Below are 27,375 nucleotides of genomic sequence, written 5' to 3'. Positions count from 1 at the left end.
ATCAATGTGAATTGTTACCATTTTATTATATTACCATTATTACTACTAATAATAAAACTTGCTTTGTATAGGTCATTTATAGGTTACTATACCTGGGAACTCTTGTCCCAAAGCAAGACCAGACCAATATCTACACTCATACTGAAATTTTTTGCCGTCTAAGAGTTTCATCATTGCTGAATAGAAAAGCCATTATCCACCTTGCCCTCTGGGTTTCCTCAACAGCCTGTTTTGGTGTTCCTATATGACTTGTTCTCTTTCTCTACAGGCGAGGAGTTTGCTCTATCAATTTCGCCTCTTGCCCCGGATCCCATGTAGTCTACATGACCTCTGTAAACTCTGTGGGACAGGCATGTGGGATAGTGGTTATATCCCTGCTGTGGAGTGTACCGGGCACCACCCTGAATCTGAGAGTTGTCCCTATGGTGGGACAGTGGAGGCACCTTCTCCAAAATCTGCCAGTGAAGGCAAGAAGGGCCCAAAGACTCGAGAGGTCTTCAGCTTCCGCAAATAGGACCAATTCATAGAGCTGGAGAGAGGTTGGAGGGGATGTTTCTAGGGGAGATGTCTAATTCAGGGCCATCAGAATTAGATAAGAATGTAAAATATAAGAAAAGAATAACCAGTGTTTACCAAAAATATCATGGAAAAATGGAGAATAAATTTTTCTTTTTTAATGGCAGCATCAGAAACCAGGAGAAATAGGAATGAAGATGTGACCACCAACTCAAAGAAAATTCAACAGAATGACAGAATAAGGTAGCAGAAGGAACTTTCTTCTTTCCTGTTTGAACTGAGGAGTCATTTTCAGAATAATCCACACCTCCATCACTGACCCAGATTCATTAGCAATTAAACTTCAAACATAGGAAGACAGATATGTAAGGTCAAGCTCAGCTTTCTATATTGGAAAGCATATGGGTTAAGAGCAGTCCTCAGGTGAAATCTTGAAGATAAATCTTTAAGCTAATCTCTCTCTCTCTCTCTCTCTCTCTCTCTATATATATATATATATATATATATGTCTCTCTCCGCATATATCATGCACAAATTTTCTTTCTTGAAACCAAAACCTACTGCCTAAGTGACTTCCAGCCTGAGCCATAAAAGTTGTCACTAAAAATAGCCCAGTTGATTTGGGGATACTGAGACAGTGTAGGATTTGGAGAATTTGTGACTTTTTACAAGTATACCATGAGCTTTTTTATACTTCCTCATATCTAAAAGAAACTGCCTCCTCTTGAGTCTAAGCAATAGGCTTCTAGAGAATGTATGATTCATCTCATTTGGCTTCTTTCACAGAGCTAACAGGTTTTCTACATAAGAGTTTTGCCTGCTTCATTGCTTAATTCCACCATTATAGTAGCCAAATGGTGTTTGAATGAGCAAGAGTATCTTGTGTGATTGTATGTGTGTCTGAATATATGGTTGTGGAAAAAAGAATTCATTTAAGGGAAATGACAGCTTTCTCTGAGTCCTCCTCAAAAGTATCTGCCTACTGCTGGGTGTGATCCTGGCTTTCAGATAGCCAAATATTGTCACATAATAATGTAGGACTGCCTTCACTTCCTGTGTCCTCCCAAGCCATTTATTCCTAGTATAAAAAGATTGGTGTATATGTCCATGCTAGAATTTGGCAGTAGAATGGCATAACCTGTGAGAATCTTTTTGGTCATCCTGAAAAGGAATGAGTGCCAAGTCCCTTCACTGAAAAACTTTGCTTGAAATGGTGGACAAGCAGACCTCATTCCTCATTGATGCTTTAGGTTCCTGAATTCTTTTCAAACACTCCAGCTTCTGAATAAAGTCTTTTTTTCTACTCCCAGTTACATGAACTAAAAGGTTTAAGCTGAATTGTATCATTTTAAAAGATCCTTATCAGCAATAAAGATGAAGTTATCAGCTGCTTTGCTTTTCATCACCCGCTACATTCCTGAAATCCAAAATCCACTAGAGAAAAGGGACCTTAAGACCAAAGGCTGAAATTAAACCAAAATTTCAAGTTTTTCTCTCAGAACTTTTCTGGACATACTGTTTTAGAATCATCAGTAGTAGAACTGGGTAAATCTTTATTGCCATTAGGGAACATGAGTCTAGGAGTGTTACAGTTGAACTTTTCTGTAGGAGAGAGGACACACCAATTATCTTTATTTTGTACTAGAAAATTCCTATTAGATATATTATCGCTGAAGATTGATTTAAATTCCTGTCAACTTCTTCTCAGGGAGGTTTGAGAGATAGAAACAGGAGAGCACTTCAACTATATTCATCCTTGTCTACTGCCATTGTCCAGAGAAGAGAGAATCCTTGATTATGCAATAATTGGTTCACCTTCCAACTATTTTGGTTTTCCCCACAAACACAAAGGCTCCCTTCATAATTTGGATCCCTACCTCTTTTCCCCTTATCCATGTAAGAAGCACTTGTTTGTATTGGTACCATGTGCCTTCAAACTGCTGCCTTCCATACAGCTGCAGGTTTCCAGTGACCCAGTGATGGAAGAGGCTTGTTGGTATGCCCAGACGGAAAGTATTCATTCTGAATTCTGCCAACTTCTCCACAACCATAACCACAGAACTCCATTCTCTACAACCACCCAAACCAGCTGGCTGTTTCCCATTAAGGGAATGGAAACAAAGCGCCACCTGCTGTCTGCCTTTGTCATTACCACGTGGTTTACACTCTTTAGCCCTCGTGGGTTGGGGTGGGGTGGTTAGCCCACTGAAATTTTAGCCTCCCTGCAAAACAGCAAGGGTCTGCGAAATCACTGCTGTGTCAAGCTCAGCAGGTTTGCCTAGAAAACATTCTTAATTTTTGCTGCTATAGAGAGAGACCTATGGAAAAGCTCCTCTCATACAACTTCCTTGATCTGGATACAATTAGGAGTAAACCAGTAAAAAACCCTGGAGCAGCTGTTGCCCTAGGATTATTCCAACCAGCAAAAATCATTAGAGTGATAATTCAGTCGTTAGACTTCTAGCCTTTCCAGCATCAGAATGTGCAAATAGGGGTTAAGAAGCCCTCTATTCTCAGTAATGTAGCTTATTTAACTCATTTTTTAAATGTAGCTTAATTTTATTGGTTGCCTTGTGCGTGTATGCGCATACTTAAAAAATTTCAAAGCATTCAAGCCCCACTAATTTCTGCCATTGATGTTACACGAATTTGTTTCAAGGCCCCTGGGAAAAGGATTGTAACCTTTGATGTATGTGAGGAAAAGGGTATACTGATGCTGAGGGGTGGACAGTTTATAGCAAAGGGAGTGTTTCTATGAAATCTGATTTAACATGCTGTTCAGGAAGCCCATATTGATGACATTTGAATGGTGAAGATCTAGAAGGATGGGAAACGAATATTGCTGAAGTTAAGGACTTTGCATTCAAAGCAAAGTCATCTTGTTCCTGGGAAAGTCTTTAAATTTGTTATGTTGGGTACATTGCTTGAGTTTTTCTTCTAAGCTAGAGAAACTCAAACCTGAAGTCACAACACTTAGATCTCTGGTTTCCCTTTGAAAAGGTAGTAAATCTCTAATAGGTTTTCCTCAGGAAATGTTAATAGCAGATCCTTCACTAAAGGCCTTTTTGGGAAGTCCAAATCTTTTGTTGGCAAAGTTGTGAAAATGCATGATTCTGTCAATTGTGAATTATTTCAATTGAATGCCTAATTTATTATATTGAAAAGATAAGGGTCATAGATTTTTCTGTTTTGTTGGAATATTGTCATAAGGATTGATAAGATAATTGCTGCATTGTCCACAGGATATGGGTATGATAGGTTGATCTGACTGGGATTGACATTATGGAGGGCTTACATTCAAGTGAGGGATTTGCTGTATCATCACCCATGCTCTGTAAATCTAATTCACTTTCTCTCATTCCAATTTTATACTAGGCAACATTTGACTATAAAATTCTGGGCAATACCAGAGTAAGCATATATAAATATTGATAGAAATAAAGAAATTAGGAAAGGATCCGAGCTTTCTAGGTTTAATATGTTTTTAAATAACAAGTTTTTGATGGGATTGGGATCAGTTTCGTTCTTGTAATATTAGAATTTCACTGATAAAACAAAAATCGAAAGTCTAGTCTGAATAAGCAATTAGGAATATTCATAAATAAGTGGCTCAGAATGATATGAGATTTATTTTTGAAACATAAATCATTGTGAAATAGTAGGCCATAGAATTAAGTTTGGAACAAGAGAAAACTAAGAAGCTTAGGAAGAGAGAAAAAAGAAAAAAATGGCTCATAGTTATTTATGTCATTAAAATTTAAGGGCACTTAGATTCCTTCCTCCTTGTCCCCATTCAGTAACTGTCAGTGGGCATTAGCAGGGCTGCCCTGAACTTAGATGAGTCACAGAGAATGAAGTGTCCTGTTTTCAGTTCACCAGTCTCCTTGGGCTCTCCCTTGCTTTTGAAATCCATCAGTGATTGGTTAGTTCTTGGGCTGGGAATGCGTTCTCTTTCACAGTACTAAAGAAAGGACCTGAACAAGTTCCTCAGATAAGTGATACTCTCCTTTTGTGGGAGAACTTTACCATACTGCTGAATCTAAAACCTGACAGTCTATATTCAGCCTCAGAAGGTGGCGATTCTTAAAGTGAAGCCAAAAGGATTTAGTTATTTTGTTTTATTTTTAAACATGTGAGAATTATAAACACTATTCACTATGACTTCCACTTTACAAGAAGGCTAGTTGACATCGGTGTTAATGGAAATGGGTGTAAAAGACACTTGTGTCTGAAGCCAAAATTTTTTTTGGAAGTCTACTCCTACCACCTTAGTGTATGATCTTACCTTGAGATGCATATCACCTTTTTGCTTCAGCTTTCTCTGTAAAACCTTTTCATAACTTCCTTCTGTTCTTTCCTTACTTGAAACATATTCATCCTTTATAGGGTCATGTTATAATAAATAAGCTTAAAGTATTAACTTCCTCAACTGTACTGTTGAAAACTGTACAAGGTTATGACTTCATAACTTGTGATGCTATAAATTGGATGGATGGATGTTCTTATTGTATACCATAGTCCTATGCTAAGTTCTGATAATTTGAGTAAAGATAGGTCTTTATTCTAGAATTTACATTCCAATTGGGGTGTGTCAGCTAGGAACACTTGGTCCAAAAGATGGATGATGAATCTGCCCAAAGGGACCCATTTCTATTAACAGACCTTATCCAAGAACAATGGCAGACTTGATTTGGTCCCTCAGTGGGAGGGTGGAAATAGCAAGGTGCTTGGAACTATTGTAAAATAGTGATCCAAGAGAGATCCTCATCAATTAGGAGGTAGGGTCCTTTAAGAGATGAAAGGGACTTTAGAGATCTTCTGTTCAACCCCCTCATTTTAGAAGATGAGGAGATAAGTCTGAAGGGAAGCCAAGTCACACATACAGTTAGCTAAACTGGATTTTAGAACCCAGTAGCAAGTAGTTATGAGTATTTGTTGTGATTTGAGATGACCTGAACTTATGTTCAATGTGGACAACTAATGCTTGAAAGTAAGGTTGAAATCTTGACTTTCAGTACTCGTGAACCCAGTCACTGGAACTTCATTCCTAATTGGTCAAATCTAAGCATATAACTTAACAGATATTATGACTAGAACATCCATTTGGTCCAGTTTTGGGTCTGGTGAAATGATGTAATCATTTTCATTCTTTGTGAAGTCAGAGATTGTTCTAGATCTTTGCAAATCTCTAGATCTCTGATCTAAATTCAGATTTTAACTTGGACACTTAACAATTTGTGACCCTATAAAATTAATTGTTCATCTTTCTGATATTCATTCTCTTCATTGAAAAATGATAATACTTGTACTACCTCCCTTGCAAGGTCATTGTGAGAAAATCACTTTGCAAACCTTTAAAGAAGGGACAAAAAAGCAATGTAATGATCATGGTGGGTTACAATTATATATATATATATAATGTATATAAAGAGCTGGAAATTCTTAGTTGAGATCAGAAGTCCACCAAGCAAATAGCCTGTGGTCTTGCTCAGCAGGGAGGTGACTTAAGCAAAATACTTTACCTTCCTGGCCCTCTTTCTCCATCTGTAAAATGAGAGGTTAAGTCCTGAAATCTGAGGTTCTCTATAGTTTTTGCTATTCCATGATTCTACAGGAGTGGAAAAAAATGCAAGATGATCCCTTAAAAAGTCAAGCAGAAATAGCCATCCTTCCTGACTTGTGAAGGCTAGGAAGGCTGGGGGAGTTCCTAAGTAGGCTGACTCCCGTTTGCTTGCTATGGTTCTACAAGTTTTTTTCATCTAAGTCAACAACAAATGATTTTTGGTCTTGGGTGCTTTAAGGAAATGGTCTATGAGGATGGGGAGAGAAACTAAAGGAGGACAGCTGAATAAACCTCCCAGCAGAGATGGGGAGTATTAATGAAATAGCTCAGTATGTCTCACTAGGGAAAAGACTCATTAACCTTTGAAGAGCCATAAGTCTTGCTCATTACTTTTCTTAGTTCCTTCTCTAGAATTTGGGGAAAACTATTTTGTTGGACCTCTGTAGCCTCAGCTCCAATTTCAAGAAAGACCTAAACATCATATTTGTGATTTTTTTTTTTTTATTTAGAAGCAAACCAGATTAATATGCCTCTTAAAAAAACAAAACAAAAAACCGTCTAGGGATTGAGTTTAAGTGGAATCTCAGCTATTTTCTATTGCTTTTGCAGAAAACAGGAGCTTAAATAGAAAACTAAAGAATTATCAATGAGAATTTGTGTTGAAGGATATACCTATACACATAATTATCAGAATGCTGTTGGATATGGCCTTAGGGCCTAGTTGGAAAACACCTGCAATACAGAAGGTGCTTAAAAAAAAAAAAACTAGGACTTTCATAGCTCTAATAGTTGGACTTTGGTCTTTCTGGTTTCAAATCTAGCTCTTCCCATTAAGCTGCCTCAACCTATCCCAATGGAAACTTGGCTTCTTTACATAGGTGTAGAATAAACATTCCAGGGTTGGCTGGCCAGGTATCCATAATATATTCAACTTCTAGAAGCAACAGGTTATTACATTTCTCTAACAAAGAGTTTTTTTTTAATCCAATGACTCGGTCCCTTGGGAAAAGTAGCTACTTTATCACACTTATCTTAAAAAATAACCCTGTTTTTAAAGCATCCCCATCTCTAAAGATAATAACAATCTTAAGATTACTTAGTCTTTTGTTTGAATTGGTATATTTAGCAAGTCTTGGCCATATTCCAAGTGGAGTCATAAATTCAGCAAGTGTATGAATGGTGATCCTGTTCCTAACATGTTATCTCCCAGAACAAGCAGCCATATAATGGGGTTCCACTTCTGCAATACCTAACAAGTCATATAATTTGTTAAGCATTCACAAGAAATAAGTAAGCAGGGCACACAAAAATAGTGAAAAGGGAGAATAGAAAATGACAACTTAGGAAGTACCAAAAAGTTCTACTCCCTTCCTTTCCAATCACTGAAAATAAGCCCTCAAAAAAAAAAAAATCTACAACTGCAACCAAAAGGCCTCTCTTGAAAGATCCAGTGGATTGTGGGGGGTTGCCTCTAAATGATATCCCAATCCAGACACCTGAACAAACAAGACTCAGAAATTCCCAGTCCTATCTCTCAATTTGAAGCCACTGTTTCACCTTTTCAAGGTGAAGGCCAAGGCCAATTGAGAAAATGTTAAGGCAGTTCCTCAAAGTTCTCTTATTGTTTACTGACCATTTGAATCATAGATGACATACTCACTTTCAAAGCCCAGCTCAAAAACAGCTCTCCCTGAAAGTTTCTCATTAATCTTATCAAATGACACTTTGTACTCTTTGTATCATTCTGTTTGATATATTTATGACTTTTCTTTACTAAAAAGTAGAGTTACCATATAGCCATGGAATAAATGGACAAGTGTGGAGGTCTTTCTTACTGTGAGGAGAACTGGCACATGGTAGAGATACATAGTTCCTATTCAAGATAGTTCCTATTCAAGATAGTTCTTGTCCTCAGCTCACATTGTATTTTGGAGGAGACAAACCATAAGCCATGTTTAGTTTATGGAAAGGCCAAGTATAATTGTTCAGTTATATTTGACTTAATTAATTTGGGATTTTCTTGGAAAAAATACTGGAGTAATTTATTATTTCTCCAGCTCATTTTACAGATGAGGAAACTGAAGCAAACAGGGTTAAATGACTTGCTTAGGATCACACAACTATTGTCTGGAGCCAGATTTGAAGATTCTAGGCTCTGCACTTTATTCACTGTGTCATCTAGCTGCTGTAGTTAGTTACTTACAAGGGAAATAGTAGCCAGGTGGGAAGGACATTGAGGAATCTTAGTAGAGTGGGTGTTCTTTTACCTACCTATCAGGGAGGTCCTGAGATAAATCTCTAACCAGGTAAGGAAGTGAGGGTTGATCTTCATCTGAGAGTTGCCCTGTTCCTGGTGAGAACTGGACAGTTGGATAAAGAGGGAAAAGGAGAGTGATAAAAAAAATAAGTATCAGAATTGGTTCCAAGAAAAAGATGTTACAGAACTTCAAGAGGCTTCCTCTTTCCTTAAGTCTACATCAGGAATATTGAGAAGTCCCTAGACTCCTGGGACGTAAAGTTTACATAATTTACTTATAGTTTACATAATTTTAGACAGATTGGTTTTAAAATGTGCCATGCAATAACTATCAAATTATCTGCTTTTACTATATGATTATCCGCTTTCTTTGTGAAGCACACTAAATACCGAATTAATTTTTGCCTAGGTGTAGAAATACGTGTAAAGCAGAGTTTTAGATGAAGCTGATTTAGGTGTACTAGTGAATCAGAAGGCAGTACAGAATTCAGCACATTACTGACCAATTAGAAGCAGTTCAACAGAAAGGGGGTAGTGATCAAGAACAAATTTCAACCTGTATGTGTGTTGTAGACATCTTTGGCAGCAATTAGTAGTTTGATATACATAAGCAAAATATAAGGATGTTTTTTAAAAAGAAAATTGTGTGCCAAAGGATAGGAGGTGGGAAACTTCATGGACACACAATAGGTAATTTTGACTATAAAGAATAGTAGAAGACCACCTCATGTCTTAGCAGATTACAAGTTCATTGTCAGTCAACAATATAGTTATGGTTGTTTTAAAAAGCTAATGCAGTACTGGAGCATACAAGAGCAGTTTTACCATGGTGGTTCTTTCTAGTTAGAGAATTCTGTGCAATTTACACCTACACATTCTCAGATTAGTTGGGAGAAATCAGGTCCGAGAAAAAAAAAAAGCATGAAATGAAGGTTTGAGGAACTGGTATTGAGGGATAACAATTAGTTATTAGATAACATTAGTAAAATAATGACCAGTTCTGTTTTTCTCATAAGGAGAAAAAAGAAAGTCATCAGTTACTTTAAAAAATAGGAAAATGGTCTTCTGTTGTTACTAGGAAATGGGAGTAAATGTGTAGAGAATATATGTAGAGAAATGTATTTTAAAGGCTGGAGTTTTATTCTGTGGTTGTATGTTTAGTCTTTGGTATGAATATAGTCTTTTGGTTAAATTGACAGGATGTATGTATATATGAAAGATGTATTTCTCAGGATATTTTATTACAAAGGCAGAAGTTGGAGTTGGAAGTTAATTTTTTTTTTTTTTGTCTTCCATAGCACAAGGACTTTGCTTTATGACTCATAAGTAGTTTTCTTCTATAAAATAAGAATGAAATCACTGTTCTCCTGCTCAAATTTAAAATTTTTGATGCTGGAAAAGATTAGAGATAATCTAGTCCATTTTTCAATTTGCAGGTAAAAATACCCGAGTACTTATAGCTACATAGGTGTTAAGCAGCAAAGCCAAGATTCAAATACCAACCTTTTGACTCTGAACTCTAGTATTCTTTCCACTGAACTGTCTTGATAGAACAAATAGCAAACATTCTGGAATAGTAGGAATCTTGAAATCAAAGATTCAGCCCAAAAGATGGCAGAATGGTTAAATAGGTCTCTGTAACCAGATCAATGTACTCCCACAATTGTTCCTTCTTGAAGAGAAAGCAATGATGATGGCAAAATGCTTGCTAGTGAATCGGGATTTAGTGAAACAGTTTCACTCTCCAAAGTCATCAGAATCCAGTGATGATGCATTTGCCAAGATGGCTGGCTATGGCCCCCTCACAATAGGTGTCAAAAAGAGTTTACATTGACCATAAAGTGTCTGTTTGTCCTGAGGAAGTCTCAACCCAATAGCCAAGAAAGCTCTGATGCTAAACAGTAGGTGTCCACTGGGAGCATGTAGATAAAGCATTGATGAGCCAGGAATGTTCCATCTTTCTTACAGAGATTTTGTTTTCTTTGTGGATTCCCAGAAAGACTCCAGGTCAATCTAGGGTACTTAGGAAAGGCTTTTCCTAACAGAACATTAGCCAAGTCAGTGAGCATGCACATAGGACTGGCTTTTCCAAAGCTTCATGACAGTACTAGAACTAGCAAGTTCAGAGAACAGATCTTTCTCTGTGGGTTGGGGTGGAATTCAATAAGAAGCTCCCTGTGGGTTTTCTAACAAATGATCCAAGATGCTAAAAAATTTTTGGCTTGAAGCTGAAATCCAAAAGAACCAAAGACATGCTTTTCATGAAGAGAATGAGATTGTCTAATCTCAGTATCAATTTCACCATCTTGAGATGGCAGATAGTGTTATATGAAGAAGTTATTCATAGTGTGGCATCAGAGTAATGCCACTATCCTTCAATAGTATCCACCTCAGCTCTGTACCTGTTGTTTGCCTCTACTCAACACACCACTGAGCTTTGGTACCTGGACATGAAATCCAGGATAGCTCTGAAGACACATACCCCCACCCCCATCAGATGTTTTTTTAAAAAAAATTACCAGGGACTGGAAATAATTTCTTCCAGATCCTGGGGGTCAATATGGAGTTTTCTGGTGTGGTAAGTAGTTTCAGGTTATAAACCTCTCCAGGGCCTAGGAAGCCAGAGTCAAAGCTAGAGCTAGAGCTGTCTTAAAGCTTATATACAACTGGCTACTAAATGACCAGTTAGAACTCAATTAACTTAAGAAAAATCCCATTTAATGTCTTGGATCTGAAATTAATTCAGAATGCCAAAGGTCCATTCATAGGGTAGTTTTTCTCTTGTATGTATTTCCTAAAAGGGATAGGATTCCATATAGACAGATCAGAGTTAATTGTATGGCCCCTTAATTTTCTAATGTTAGATTCTATACACAGGATTTTCGAATACTGAGGCATTTCTATCTCAGAAATCTTTTCCTTAGGTAAACTGTGAACTCCATTTCTTGAAAGCACATTTTACTCAAATTATGAGGATCCACTGGTATAGAAGGTGAGCAGAGAAATCTTTATGCAGAAATTAGCTCTTTCCTTTAACTTTCCTACTCAAGTCCAAGTTGCCAGACTTCTAACAACTCTATAATGCCTGCCCTGTCCACAAGCAATTGAAGATGATTTCAGAACACCTGTCATTTGGAGAAGGGTGATTCCTGAGCCTGGCACATTTTAAAGAAATGAGATTGAAATGGAATTTTCCCTCCCGACTTTATTTTCCATAATTATAATTAATCTGTCATCAGTGATTTGTCCATGCTGAAACCTGGAATATTGATATTTCTTAAGAATTATTAAACTTCAAGCTTAATTTAAACTGGATGAATATCCCAATTACACATATTTGTCTTCTTCATAGACTCACTAACTAGATGGACTGAGAGGAAAAGACAATACATCCCTCTTTGTTCTTCACTAAAACCATCTTAAATTTCTGTCTAGCTTTTTAGGGCAAAACTTCAAAAGCAAATTCTGGGAATGATGTCACACTGGCCTACCATCTTTGCAGTTCTGAATTTCCCTGATCTTGTAATCCATGGTGATATTTTTGGTTTTTGTTTTAGACCTTTTCAGTTTGGTACCCAGAGAAAGGAGTGGGTGGGAGTGATGATTTAGTCCCATAACAAAAAAGACAGTTCCTTGATACCCTGGTTAAAAAGGGGATTTTACTGCTGTCAGTGCCTTTTCCATTTTTCCTAGAGAAGCTGCTTTTGTCTCTTTGATTTCACAAGCAATAGGCTATTTCTCAAGGGAGGGTGGAGTGGGGGAAGGAATGCATGGGTGGGGAAGAAAATATTGCACACCTTAATAAGCATCTTAAGTGCTGAACTGATATTTGCGCCCAGACAGAACAGACTGCTTTTCCACTGTCCCAACAAAATCCTGAATTGAATTGTAGCACTTGCAATGGAAGCTGAAGAGGACATTAGTCTGTTTAGCCTGTTGAGGTTTTTTTTCCCTCTGGAATAGAACTAGAATTATTTCTCCCTGCATGCTCATGATCTCCCCACCCCCAAAGGCCAACTGATTCCTTTAATAAAGGTGCATTTTCCAAAAGAAGGCATATCTGAGGCTTGCCTATCCTCTGTAACTGCCAACGGCCTCACAAAAGGGGGACCACAGGAAGGGTGGAGGTTTTTCTCCCTAGAGCCCAGCTGCTAATCTAATAATGTCAGGTTTGCTCCAGATAAATATTAATAACCCCGGTGACAAAGTAAATTTGGAAGAATCTAATTAAAGGGATGTTGTGCGAGTTGGCAGCCTCTCTAAGTAATCGCTTCTCAATGAAAATAAGAGCAGCAGAAATTCGAAGGAAAAGCACTTAGGTGTCTTATGCTAGGCCAACCTGAAAAATGAAACTTCCTGGGCTCCAGCACCATTGGTGAGACTGTAGGGGCTGCCTTTCACCCAGTATACTAAACAGGGGGCTCAGAATTTTCTCTCTAGGACAGCCTTAGCCCCCTGCACAGGGAATTATTTTAGCTAATCCTAGTCATTAAAAACCTCTCACAAGGTCTTGTGCCCTTGTGGAAGTGGGCTGTCTTCCCCCTGCCTGCTTCACCTACACCCCCATGCACATACATACACACAAGGAGGAGCTAATCTAGCAGTCTACATACCACACCTAGACGGTGCTAGAATTCTTTCTGTCCACCTTCAACAATCCCTCCCCTTCTTCCCCATCTCTTTCACACACACAGAGCCTCTCTGTGTCCTCAAATTCTCTTCCTGGATCTGTGGGGACCCAGGAAGCTCTTAGAAAGGTAATTTGGGTTGAGAGACTCCAAATGTGGCTCTCTGGTAAACAACACAATTTCCAACCAGCAAAGAATTTGACTGGCTAGTACAGCTATTTCATAAATTCTGTTTGCTTATCTTGGGCAAAGTCCCTATTTCCGGTGCAAGGGTTAGAGTTGGTTATTCTGGAAGCTTAAGAAAAAGAAGTGCTACTTATCCTAGAAACCTAAGAGAAATCTTGCTCATATGAGGGATTTTTCATAGGGATTTTTACTCTTATACACACACACACACACACACACACACACACATTCCAATCACTTCCAGTCACTGTCAGAGTGGATAAAGTATCATTTATTTTGCTTCTTTGCTTGAATTAATAACAAGTGTTTTGATTTAATCTGCTTAGTTTAGCAATGCTTGAGCTGGAGTGGGGAAGGGGAGGTTGGGCTAGAGATGAGCCCATAGGAGAAAGAAAATGTGACCATTTTCAGTCACTAAGCAGGAATGGCAGCCTAGGCTGATAGTAGTGCATAGTTGAATCTCCCCATTCTCTCCCAGTCAGTACTATTAGCAGTGTCCCTGCTTTCATGCCCTGGCTACTTAGAATGTCCATTTTGCCAGTGAGTTTCTCTTGCTGTTTTAATTAAGTAATGTCATTGCTTCCTCTTCACCACTTCTCTTCTCTAGACTGTTCCCAAGAAAATGCTTAAAGGTGGAAGAAAGGATACCATAGATGGAAAATGTGATAATTAGGGGACATCTTAAGGAATTCAGCCACTCAGAGGATAATTGGGGAAAGAACCTGATGTTACTATAGGAAGTTTGATAGGAAGAAGAAGGTATCAGGGATAGGTAAAAAAGGAATGGCTTATTTGGTTTTAGCTGTGGAACTAGAACCTCAGCAGGATTCTGAGTATCATCTTGCAGTAGGATCATGTTTTATCCTTGTATTCTGGAGCTATAATACAATGGTCCAGACTTGTGATTTCCCTAATGTAGGCAACTCCCAGGTGCAGTTTAGCAAGTCAGCAGCTCATTTGTAATTTAGAGAATTGCCTAGAGCACTGAGGTTGTGACTTGAGCAGTATCGCAGCCTGTTTGTGACAATGGTAACTTGAAACCTTGTTTTTCTGACCCCAGGTACAGATTATATATATATATAGAGAGATTCACTGTACCATGTTGCCTAGTTTTTTTTTTTTTTTTAAACTAGATCACAACAAATCCACTTTGATTAGTTCTTTCATTATTATGGATGGTTTTGCATTGATATTTTTCATCTCAAATCAGTAACCACTTATTAAATATATAGTGTATGCTAGGATTTGCTAAGCCTAATAAAGGCAAAAGACAGTCCGTTTCAAGGAGCTCCCTGTCTAATAGGTGCAATAGCACACAAACAACTGTGGATAAACAAGCTACAGAAAGGATAAAATGGATATGATCGATCAACAAGAAGGCATAAGAATTAAGTGGGATCAGAGAAAAGCTTCCTTTTTTTTTAAGGATCTAGATTTTTAGCTAGGATTTAAAGGAATCAAGAAAAACCAGGAGGAGGTGAAAAAGACAAGAGTGTTTCGGGTATAGGGCACAGCCAGCAAAAATTCCCAGATTCCCAGAAGACAGATTATTTTGTGCAAGGAACAGCAAAGGGGGTAATGTCATTGGATGATAGAGTATGTGTGTTAGGGAGTAGAGAGTAAAATGTACGGAGGTTGGAAAGGTAGAAGTTATTCATAGTGAGGAACGGTTTTTGAACAAGAGAATTTCCCATTTGATCCCAGAAGTAATAGGAACCAGTGGAAGGAGGAAAGCAGTATTTGTGGTGGTAACATGGTCAAACATTGAAAAACATGGAAGCAGAAATTAAGCACATGGCAGATGCACACACAGAATTAAAATAGTGCAAATTCATACAGTTCTATGGAAGAGTGAGCATAGTGATAAATAGTAAGTTGCACAGGATCAAAATCACAGAATTATTTATCATCAGAAGACCAAATGATACTACACTATATCCACACTGTAACATACCCAACTAGATTTGAATTGATTAGGCAGAAAAGGTGTCTTCTAGAAAATAATGACATTTCCTAAAATTCTTAAAGAACATGAGTTTCAAGCTACTAATTAAGTGACCTAGCCTCTCCAAGCCTTAATTAAAACTTTTCCTTAAAAGTGGTGATAATACTTGACTTATGTGAAGACAAAGTTTTAAACAAAGGTGATTTCTAGGTATCCCTTCCACTTTAGAATTCATGTTCCTATAAAAGTCAGGGTCCTATCTTCTCTCCTTCATTTCTACCTTATTATTGTTATTTAGTCTTTTTTCAGTTGTTTGACTTTTTGTGACCCTATTTGGAGTTTGCTTGACAAAAATAATGGAGTGGTTTGCCATTTCCTTCTGTAGCTCATTTTACAGATAAAGAAACTGGGGCAAACCAGGGTTAAGTGGCTTATCCAGAATCATACAACTAATAAGAGTCTGAAACTAGTTTTGAAGTCAAGAAGACTCATCTTTCTGATTTTAGATACTATTCACCCAATATGCAAGTGTGAATTACAGACGGACCACCCAATTCATACCCTTTCCAAATACCTCCCTCACAACTCACACTTAAATTTTCAGAATACTCTGAGAGTCTACTCCTAAAATTAAAGAGGCAAAACCCACAAGCCCCAACCAATATGTTGTTCACTAAAAGCAAAAGGCAAATATTTGCTGAAATTGGATACTAAGAAAAGTAGCTACAAAAACCTTACCCAAATCTGAGGTGCACTGGGAAGATTGGGTATCTACAAATAGTCCACTAATAGAAAAGCAATACCCATAGGGAATGCACCTCAGGACATGACAGGGCCAGCTATTTTTAATTTTTTTGTGTGTGTCTTCACATGCTTGCTACTCCCTCTGGATGCAGAATATTTGCTGTGCAGGTCACTTGGACAGGCTTCCTGGACCTGCTCCTCCCTGCAGCCAGATGCAGAGCTTGCTCTGCCAGAAATAGTTTCTCTAACATGACTAACTCTGCTGCAAGAAAACATTGTCAGTGGGACAGAAGAGGAGCAAAAGCTCTCCTTCCCCTACCTTGCTTTCTGGAAGAGGCAACAATGAAAAAGCAATGAGTAATTGCCTTTCAAGAACTGAATTCTTTATTCTTTGGTTACCTCTCATCTTGAGTGTCAAATATGACTCTCAGGACTGACCAAAAAAGCTGACTAGCTCACTTTTAAAAGACCGCCATGATTGTGGCAGAGGCTTCATGTTGATGGGGGAGTCCATCAAGTTGATGGGGGAAACATTCTTATCTCCTGAAAGGGCTATTTCTCACCCGTTATAGTCTTTGAATAAACCAGCTTATACTGAGGTAGCTAGGTGTCACAGTGGATAGAGTACCAGACCTGGAGTCAGGAAAACTCATCTTCCTGAGTTCAAATTAGACACTGGGGTGTGATCTTGGACAAGTCACTTAACCCTGTTTGCCTCATTTTCCTTATCTGTAAAGTGAGCTGAAGGAGGAAATGGAAAACTACTACAATTTCTTTGAAGAAAATGCCAAATACAACTGAACGATGAACAATAAGCCAGAAATGTTTTGCACCTATATGAAGTGCAAAATCATCCATTTAAGATCTGAGGATATTTTTTATAACATGCAAATGTAATGATTTCCAGTCTGAAAGAGACAAAGCTTTTATACCTCATTGTCTATTTTACCTATTCTTTACAAGCTAAAATCTCATCAAGAGAATTGGAGGGGGGGAAAGGTGGAAAAGAACTCAATAGATCCCCTGTGGTGCTTTCTGTTCAATACACACACCCTCCCAAACACTTGGCTGTCTATTGTGGGTGCATACATTTGTATGCCATATGCAGACAAATCATATGCAAGCAAATGTAAGGAGAAGTCTTGACAGAACACAGAAAAGGAGTGGTCAGTTATCTTTTCCATATAAAGAGTTTCTTTATCATGATTTCAATACATCTCAGGTTGACATAAGACATTAAATGGGAATTATTGGGGTGGGGGGGAAGTGTTGTGGAAGCCACAGATGACACTTAAAATCAGCAGATGATACAGAAAAAGTATAGAAGCTCAGATGCATAAAGTATAAAAAAGTATCAACATATTTCATCTTTTAAAACCATAATAATTCAGACTTCTCTAATAGAAAGGCAAGGTCAAAAAAGTTTTATGTGTATTTTCCAAATCCATTCAAGAGATGTAGAAGGGATAATTACAAAAGGTCTATGGAATGGTAGAGAGGAGATTACATTTCCCTGTATGTAAAATGTAAGTTGTCAGTTTTCTGATCTTAGCTAAGGAATATTTTAATTGATACAGATGACCCTCTCTAGTAGGTCTGGTGTGATTTTACAGGTCCCTACCCGCTCCTAGTTACCTAATTCCCTGAAGCTGGTGCAATATCTTTCTGATCTTACCAGACATCAAGGAACTACCCTGGGATCCCACGAGCAACATGAAATCAGAAAGCAGCTTTTTCTTAAAAGAGAAAAGCATCTAATGGCTTCTACAGGGACCTCTTGTTGTATACTAGAGGGAGAATTCGGGCAAGGGGGAGGGACCCAGGAAGGCAGAAAAACCCTGCACAGAAAGCAACAGCCTAAGAAGATGCAGCTTACTCAGATCTTTGTTGAAGAGGCCAGCCACAGTTCTGGATACTTAATGGTGCTCCAAATACCCAGAGCCTAATAAAGGAGTGTGTGAAGACCCTGGATTGAAATGTGGACTACATAAGAAAAATTAGGAAGCCAGCCTGAAAGAAATGTAACCAAAGCCACCTTCCCTTTTAATTGTATTTTCATAGGAATTTTCTTTCTCGTATTACTCATTTAGCAGAAGGAGAAGTAGAGATGAAAGAGGCTTGGGAAAGTTAGTGGGCACTATGACTTGAGTTCCATACTATGTGAAGCCTTTTACTGAGCGATTGTTGAAAAAGTCAAAGGGAAAGCAAGGCACCTGATCTCTGGCAACTTACAGTCCATTTGTGTAAGAGAAGAGCAGGGAACAGATGGGAAAAGAGTATATTTGATGGACAAGTTTGCATGAGTTTCTTGCCAGTGGGGTGATGATCCTGCCTGGTGTAAGAACAAGAATTCCCAGGTTTCCTCCTTGATTTGGAAGTAATGAAGGGCTGGGAGATATAATGAAGTGGTGGAGAGAAGGGAGGGAATTGGTACAGGAATGTTTCTACATAATGATGCAATGGATAGGGGAAGGTGCAGTGAAGGTGATGCAAGGAGGCTTCCCCACTTGGCTCATGGTGATGTGCAGACTTACTGGCAGCTCATTGCTGTCCCTAGCTCCCGCAGTCTCTTGCTAGGTCATAAGAGGAAGCAGCTTTTTCCCAGAGGCCTGGGGAAATGACAGCAGGTGTGTGTCAGGGCCCCAAATTGCCGTGTGTATTTATATACTTTTCTTGTGGCTGTTGGGAAAAGGTAGAACTGGGAGCTGGGTAAAAATGCTCTTAGGATACCTGTGACTAGTCGGGGAGAAGAAAAGTGGGAGAAGGACATGTTGCTGACACCAGCTGATGCAAGCCTGTGCTAATGACTTTAAGGCAGTCTAGTGAAGGGAAGTAGTGGCCCAGGGGCTGAACCTCTCTGTGGGAAAGTCCTAATACCTAGCCAAACTTGATGAATACATTGGGCTTGGAGTGAGAAGAAAGGGGAGGAATTTGTACAGACATTCAATGTTTTCTATTGTTAATATTTCCCATTGCCCAATATGTATCCTCAGAGTAATATTGGTAAATGCATAAAAATAAAATATATAGAATCACAAAGGAAACCTTCATTTTGAAATGAAGTTAACCAAAAAACTTAATTCACAGATACCCTGAAATCTATCTACAGATCTCTGCAATACCTAGTACTTAGAAACTAGTAATAAGGATATAATAAGAATACAATACAAGTTGTCTCATGATTATCAAAGCAATATTCTGTGGGTCAGCTCACGTTCCCATTGAGCATAATTCAAAACAGTAAAAATCTTGAAATAAAAGGTAAACATGGGTAGGCTCTTGGTCCTTTCTTCTCAGATCAGATTATGGAATAGATAGCAATAATGTCTGGGAAGTGTTGTAAGATTTCCCCAAGTGGTTCGAGGTGATATATGTTAGTGGTGACTCACTGCCATCACCAAGCCACACACAGGCTCCATGGGGGCACTGTAATGAAAGAGGTCCGGCCTTAGAACTATGAAACCCGGGATCAAGCATCCATCTATGATTCTTACTAGCAGTGTGACTTTAGGAAAATCATTTAACTCCTTTGAGCCTTAGTATCCTTATTTTGTAAAATGGAAGTTCTTGTACTTTCTACCCCTATTAATAGGATTATTTTGAGGAAAGCAGTTTATTAATATTTTAAGTATTAGAAGAATTTGAGCCATTATTTTCATCAAATACAATACAACAGGTGTTTAAGCAATGAGTACATTTAGAAAACACCCCATATTAGGAAATAAATAGGAATTCATTCAGTGGTGTGTGCCTTTTCATGACCCAAAGGCCATATCATACTTTCTATCCTCCACTATCTCCTGAAATTTGTGTTATATTCATGTTCACTGTTTCATGATACTATCTATCCATTGCAACTTTTTCTTTTTGGCTTCAATCTTTTTGAACTTCAAGGTCTTTTCCAATGTTTCCTTATGTGACCAAAGTATTTAAGCTTCAGCTTTAGTGTTTGACCTTCCAGTGAATTATTTAAGTCTAAGGGATTTTCAGCCTTCTCAGTAGTGAAAATGAATAGTCTCTGGTCCTGTTGTAGACAAACTGGGACCTGGAAAACACCTTAGCTTAAAAAGGCCAAAGTCCCTCATTTCATTCAGAGCCATCACCATTATTCTGACCTATGTCTTGTCACTGGATTCTGTTGACTTTGGAGGAGATAGAGAGGCTAGTAACTTTCCACAGTTCTGCCTCACTTAAATCCAATTCACTTGCAAGTCAAGATATCACTCTCTTCATAGCATTGGTCTTCTTTGAGGATGAAGAATCAACAAACCAGGGGAATACAATATGTAACTTTTAAAATTAAATAAAAAATATGTGCATGATACTTGGAGGAGGGGATTTAAAGGAATTAGAAAACAGGACCTGAGCCTTGAAGAAAATAAGTCTTCTGAAAGGCAGAAGTAAAGACATTTCATTCTAGAAAGGAGGGACAGTCTGAAAGTCTAGAAAGGAGGCTAAATATGGAAAAGAACTTCTAATATATTCGAAAATAACTGCTATAAGGTAGGATACAATACTAATAGACTGATGAACCCTGACTAGCAGGAATTGTGTGCTGTTCTTTTATAAGAATTAATAGTCTACCATGGGACTTTTGACCCAATGCCTTGAAACAACATGATAACCAGTGTAAGGGGAAAATTACTAAGAATGAATAGATTGTTTGACCTTGACCTTGACCTTGACAAAGGTGCTAAGCAACTGTAGCATCTGGGAACTGAGGAAAAGCCAAATGTAAATAGTGGTTTTTCTCTGGTGAGTATGGGACATTTCTCCTATGTCCTTAATACTACTGGCTTTTCATGTTTTGGATCCAGTCCAGAAAGTGAATTTCTGGCTATCATTTTATCACCATTATTTAAACAACTTGGCAGGGTCCTTGAGGATCATCTAATCTGAGCCTTTCTTTTTACAGATGAAGAAACTCCTGAGAGGAGAAGTTGCTTGCCCAAAGCCACACAGCCAATTAGCAGCAGAGCCAGGACTAAAACTCAGGGCCTATCTTGTTTTAGGGTGAGAGGTATGATTTCTGACTATAGAATAGAGCAAAGCTACCTGATTCCAGCAGGGATCTAGCTCACAACCATGGCCTTATCAATATAGCACACACACACACAACACATGAGTGAATGACAAAGCTATTTTTTTCCAGCTCCTTGAAATCTGTTCTCCAACATTTGAACTAGTTTAAAAAAAAGGGGGGGGGGAGCTGATTACATCCTTTCTGCTGGTTCCTCCAGCCCAATCTTGGGTCCCAGATAAAATTCTATAATCCTTAAAAACTAAAGGAATTTTTTAAAATGGTGGCAACTTCAGCAGAGAAAGGAGCTTGAGCTAAACAACTTAAGAGCCTACTCCCACTCTCCTTTTCTTTTGTAGGAAAAAAAAAAAAAAGAGCCCAGAGAAGTCCTCTGATACCTAATACGGTATCTATCCTTTTCATTAAAAAATACCTATTAAGTATTTCATATGTGTGGTATCATGGACAACACCAGGAATAAAAAAACTTAAAAAAGAATGAGAATCTTTAATCCCACAGAATTTTCACTGTATTGGGGGAATACAAGTAATTAGATACAAAGTAATTTCTCAGGGAGCAGACTAGTAACTGTTAGTTTGGGCTTCCTATAGGAGATGGCCAATTAAGTTTTTAAGGAAGCAGAGGTAGAAGGTATGAAAGATAGGAGACGGAAAATCATAAATAGGAAAAAATGAACAATAATTGGGCTGGAATATGGAGTCTGTGAAGTATAGTGCTGTGCACTAATTTTGGAAAGGTAGACAAGGAGCCAGATTATGAAAGGTTTTAGAAGTCAAACAGAGAAGAATATGTATTTTATCCTGGAGGCAAGAGGGAACCATTGGAGTTTCTTGATCCAAGTTATGACATGATTATACTTATGCTTCAAGCACATCTCTTTGACAGCTATTTGGAAAGTGGATTGGAGTAGAGATTGAGCCAAGGAGAACTAGGAAGTTATTGCAATGAATGGTACAAGTATAAGGAGGACCTGAGCTAGGGTGAGGATCATGTGATTGGAGAGAAAAGGATGGATTTGAGATGTATGTGGTGGTAGTAGAATTTACTAAGCTTAGGAATGGATTAAAAATTTGGATTGAAATCAGGGTTTTGCAAAGGTGAATGTGGAAAACTATCTTTGCATGTATTTTTAAAAAATACTATTTTTTAAAAATCAGTAGTAAACTGTATTAAAATACTGATGAGTATTTGGCCATGAACATGCAACTTTGGTATTGGAGCATTCTTATGGAAATGAATACAGTTATGAATATAGTTTTATTGGGATCTGTTAACTTAATGAGGAAAAAAATAAAACCAAATCATTACTGAAGAAAAAAGAAATTTGAGTTGAAGAGAAAATGTCCAAAGAAAGGACTATACTATATGTATGCATAGAGGGAGGCATTTGGGAATGCTACTCTCACTCAGGGTTCAACAAAGGGGCTGTTTTACAATTCTAAAGAAAGGAAAGAAAAGAAATGGAAGAAGGAAAGAAAAAAGAAAAATTCAATTTGAGGGAGAGAGAAGAGTCAAGGATAATCTAGATAGCAAACTTAGATGACTGGAAGGATGGTAGTGCTCTCATTCGAAATAGAAAGGAAAAGGACAGGGATTGGAGAAAAATAATAATGAATTTTGTTTCACTTGTAGTATCCATTGGATGTCTATTCAGTCTTTTTTTTTTTTTTTCCTCCCGGGCATGTCCAGCTCTTCATGTCTTATCTTGACATCTTATCTTGATAATGATAGGGGATTGATTTGCCATTCATTTTCTTCTCCAGCTCATTTTACAGATGAGGAAATTAAGGCAAAAGGGTAAAGTGACTTGCCCAGGATCACACAGCTTTGGTCTTAAGCCAAATTTGAACTCAGAAAGATAAATCTTCTGACTCCAAATCTGGGATTCTGTACACCCTGTACCACCCAGATGTCCAGACATCCACTTAAAGATATCTAATATGAAGTTTCTTATTTGGAAGTAGAACTCAGGAGAAAGAATGAGGTATTTAAATCTAGGCATCATCTTCATAGAAATTACTACACTAAGCTGCCTCTAGTTCATTATTTTGGCCAGTCTGAGCCCCAGGTAGGAGCTGTAAATGCACCCTTTGAGATTGCCAAGGGCATAGAGTCAAACTTTAAAAGTTCATCTTTTCCTAGGTCATTCCCTGGGCTTGCCTTTCAATTCTATTCAGCACACCATTGTTTCCTTAAAGGGAAAGCTTCCCTCAGAAAACAATGCACTTGTTAAACAAGGGAGATGGGGATGGTATGATAGATTTAGAGAAACAGTACCTGGATTTGAATTTCATTTTTGCCATCTACTACTTGTCTGACTTGGTCAAATGACAGTTTGCCTAGAGCCCAGTTTTTTTCATTTATGAAACAACAAGATTGTACTGGACTGTTGGTTCTAACTATTTTTGTATCATGGATCCCTTTGGTAGTCTAGTAAAGTCCTAATGTTTTTGAATGCATAAATAAAAATACAGAAGATTATAAAGGAAACTAATTATGTTGAAATACAATTATAGAGTAAAACACAACCAGTTCATGGATCCCCTGATTAAGAATCCTTAGGGCAGAACATCTTCAAAGTCTCTTTTAGCTTTGTAGCTATGATCCTCTATTCCCCAAAACCTAGTAAGTAAGGGGAAGAATTCACTGTTTCTTTTTTCCTGGGAAACTAACTGACTGTGCAGATCCAGTGATCCAGCATTCCAATGGCTAGCCCAGTATGCTTGGAACTGAAATGGGGTGCTAATCCTTCATTCCTTGGAACCCTGGGCAAACTTTTCCTCATCCAGATGGAAAATTGGTCATGAAATTGGAGCAGAAATATGTGCTGCAGGTTTGGCAGCAATGGCGTACTGGACTTTCAAAACCATCTGAAAAAGGGAACTACAAAAGATGAAAACAGTGGCCCTGAAAATTCTGTTGGTAGAATTGTGAATTAAATTAACCACTCTGGAAAGGAATTTGCAATGCCGGAAAGGTCAATAAAGTTCATACCTTTTGATCCATCAAGCTTTCTAGTAGACTGAAGAGGCCAAAGACAGAGAAGTTAGAAGGCATAAATATATATATATATATATGAATATAGATATTGATGAGGTTTAGATTTGGGGTACCCAAGTGAAAATGAGGTCTAGTGGTGGCACAAGCAGTTCTCTGTAAAGGAATTTACATATTCGAAAACCTAGATTGATTTAAAAAAAAAAAAATTTGGATTGGAAGTAAGGTTAAGGAAATAGGTGAGTATAAAGAGGGGAGGACACTGAAAATATTCCAGTGGGCAGAGAGTCTTTAGGGTGCCAGGCATGATGCTGGCATGTTTAGACCCTCTGCAAAGAGAGGGCTCCAGTCTGGCTCTTAGGGGGTTATGGCTACAAGCTGAAGGGGGCTCATGGGTAGAGTCCCAGATTGGCTCCTGGCTGTGTTTCAGCCAAGGTTAGAATTCAGTGGGTTTTGGAACTGAGCCCTCCCCACCCAGATAACAAAGATGTTTGTGCTGGGGATAGAGTCCCCTCACTGAGGCAGAGTCAAAGAAGGTTTTCTCCTTTAAGGATTTTTCAGAGTTTTGGGATTTCCTCTTCAATATGATTGTGGAAATTTGAATCAGCCCTTTTTGTAGTAGCAAAGGAACTGGAGCAAAGTTCGGTTGGATGAATAAATTATGGCAAATGAACGAGTGAAATGTTATGTCATTAAAACAATATTGAGAATGAGTAGATTTTTATAACCAAAAGGCATCATGATTCAATGGAAGGCACCAGGCTTGGAATTAAAAATCATGCTACCATTGTCACTATTTACATAGATTCTGAGCAAGTGACTTAAACTTTTTGAGCGTTAACTTTCCTCCTCTGTAAAATGATAATTGGATTAGGTGAACTCTTAACTTCCCTCCCTAAATCTGTGAGCTTATAAATGGTTGCAAGGGCCAGGGGCACAATGGCTATGATTCTGTGTAGATTAAAACAACACTAAAAGGCTGATGGATTTAGATGAAATGAGCAATTTCAATTCAAAAGACCCAATGATGAAACATGCCTCTTTTTGATTTGATTGAGACTTTAGGTACATATTGTGGTGTATACTATTAGGCTTGATTTTATTTAACTGATTTTTCTTCATTACAAAGGAAATGTGTTGGGGTTGACTGAATCTATAGAAGTTATCCCATGGATCATTCACTCAGAGCTCTTTTGGAAATTTCCAAGGATTCCAAGACTCACTACTTGGGATTTTCTTGCTGTTTACCCTTTGCTTTCAAAAAGGACCAATTTTATCCTAAGACAAAAGGGACTGAGCCTTGAAGGAAATTAGACCACCTAAAAAAGAGCTGGAAGATGTGAATTCTATGCATGGGAGACAGTGAGTTCAAAGTTATAGAAATGGAAAATAAAGTATTCTGTATGAGAAACAAAGTACAGTTTGAATAGATTGTAGAGTGTGTAAAAAGAAATAATGTCTAATAAGACTGGAAAGGGAGGTTAGGACAAAGTTGAAAGAGGTTTTAAATGTTAGAGACATTTATTTGTATTTTATTCTAGAGATAACAGGAAGTCATTGTAGTTTATAGGGTAGGAGAATGATGTGATCAGACCTGTAAGGAAGATCAAGTTGAAAGGACTTTCTGTTCAATAAAAACTACTGTAAAAACTGAAAAGTAGTCTGACAGAAATTAGTTTTATACTATCAGTCACATCATGCCTCATAATAAGCTCCAAGTAAATCTCTGACTAAAATATGGTAAGATTATATTATATACAAGAGAAGCAGCATTATATAACAGATAGTGGACTGGACTCAGATAAGAATACTTGGATACAAATTCCTTTTCTGGTACATACTGACTGCAACTTTGGGAAACCATTTAAATTCTCAATATCATAAGAAGCTTTCTAATACCATAAGTTGCAGGGGAAAATGCAATGATGGGAGAAGTTTTCTCATGAGAATTTCATATACTAATGAAATAATAGGTGTATAAACAAATTAGTGGAGAAAGAAAAATACATTTCACAGATGGATAGGGAGAGAATTCTTAATTAAACAAGGAATAATAGAAAATACAATTTCAATTCTAATTCCATTGGAAAAATTTGTACAAGTACAATAACACCATTAGAAAGGAAATAGTTCTTGGAAGAAAGCCTCTGCAGGTAATTTTTCTGACAAAAGTCTTATATCTATCTAAGATACATAGGGAATTAATGTAAATATGTCAGAATAAGGTCATTATATATATATGGTCAAAAAGGAAGAGGCAGTTTTCAAGTGAAAAAGTGCATCATAGCTAACAACAAATACACCAAGTCAGTAATAATAGAAATACAAATTAAAACAGTTTTATCCTCAAATTATATAGCTGAAAATACCAAAAGAAGAAAATGGCAATTGGTGAAATGGCAGTGAAATGATATTCACACTAAATATCCAGTTGATAGAATCATGACATCCCATTACTGGAAAGTAACTTGGAACTATACCCTTACACTTAAACTATAATCCTTTCTTTACTTTTTGACCCAGACTTACAATAATTAGGTATATACCTTAAGGAGATCAAAAACAAAAAAGAAAGAATTCATATCTACAAAAATATTTTGTTGTAGAAAAGAAATGGAAACAAAATAAGTACCTCTCAGTTAAGGAATGACTGCATGAACTATACTGGGCCATCACCAGTGAGTTTGACCATTTTCTTTCCACTATACTCTGAAGACTGTAGGAGAAAGCAAGACTGATATTTTTGCACAGCTCTGCCCCTCTGAAATCCAACTTTTGAGCAAGTCAAGATGTGCTAGTGATGTCATTAGTTCTTTTCAAGAATGATGACCAATAACGATAGCATAAACTATAGTATATGCATAAATGGAATATTACATCATGAGAAATGATGAATGAGACAAGATTCAATAAAATCTGGAAAGCCTTATGAACTGATGTAAAGAGAAGTGATCAGAACTAGGAGAATAATTTGCATTTCTACTCCAATATATAAAGGAAAACAATTTTGGAAAAACTTCAGAATTCTTTAGTGGCCAATCATGGCTTCAAAAGACTAATGATGAAGTATGCTTCCTACCTCTTAGCAGAGAACTGATAAGCTAAAGGTGCAGAGTAAGACATACATTTTCAGGAATGGCCAATGTGTTGACTTGTTTTGCTTGACTATAATTACTGGTTATAAAGAAGGGCTTCTGGGGTGGGGGAAAGGGTGTTGGTGGGTAGTAGTAGTAGTGAAATAAAAGAAAATAGCATCAATGAAACAATAAAAAAATACATAAAGAGTAGAAGGAACAAAAGGGGACATAGACAAAAGCAAGATAATTTTATCATGAATCTTTTGTATATAATTTAATTGATTTAGTGTATACTTTTAAACCATACATACTGAAATTATCCATTTCATATAAAGCCTCTCTTTTTATTCTTTGAATATTGAAATATTCACTTTTACTGTTGTTAAATTCATAATAAAAATAATTTTGAAAAAAAAGAAAA

The 27,375-nt window shown here is 37.6% G+C and overlaps 1 protein-coding gene across 13 annotated transcripts in view; it reads left to right on the top strand.

Moving 5' to 3' along the window:
• TBC1D16 (TBC1 domain family member 16) overlaps positions 1-27,375 on the top strand; it is a 126,799-nt gene extending 99,424 nt beyond the window's left edge. For all 13 annotated transcript variants that reach the window (XM_074260330.1, XM_074260332.1, XM_074260329.1 and 10 more), the window contains one exon: positions 269-27,375. In XM_074260330.1, coding sequence (XP_074116431.1) covers positions 269-514 — 246 coding nt within the window. In that variant the 3' untranslated portion in view covers positions 515-27,375. The remainder of the gene's footprint in view (positions 1-268) is intronic.

This window comes from Sminthopsis crassicaudata, chromosome 4, assembly GCF_048593235.1.
Source record: "Sminthopsis crassicaudata isolate SCR6 chromosome 4, ASM4859323v1, whole genome shotgun sequence".
Classification (NCBI taxonomy): domain Eukaryota; kingdom Metazoa; phylum Chordata; class Mammalia; order Dasyuromorphia; family Dasyuridae; genus Sminthopsis; species Sminthopsis crassicaudata.
This window is presented reverse-complemented; position numbering and strand designations above follow the sequence as displayed.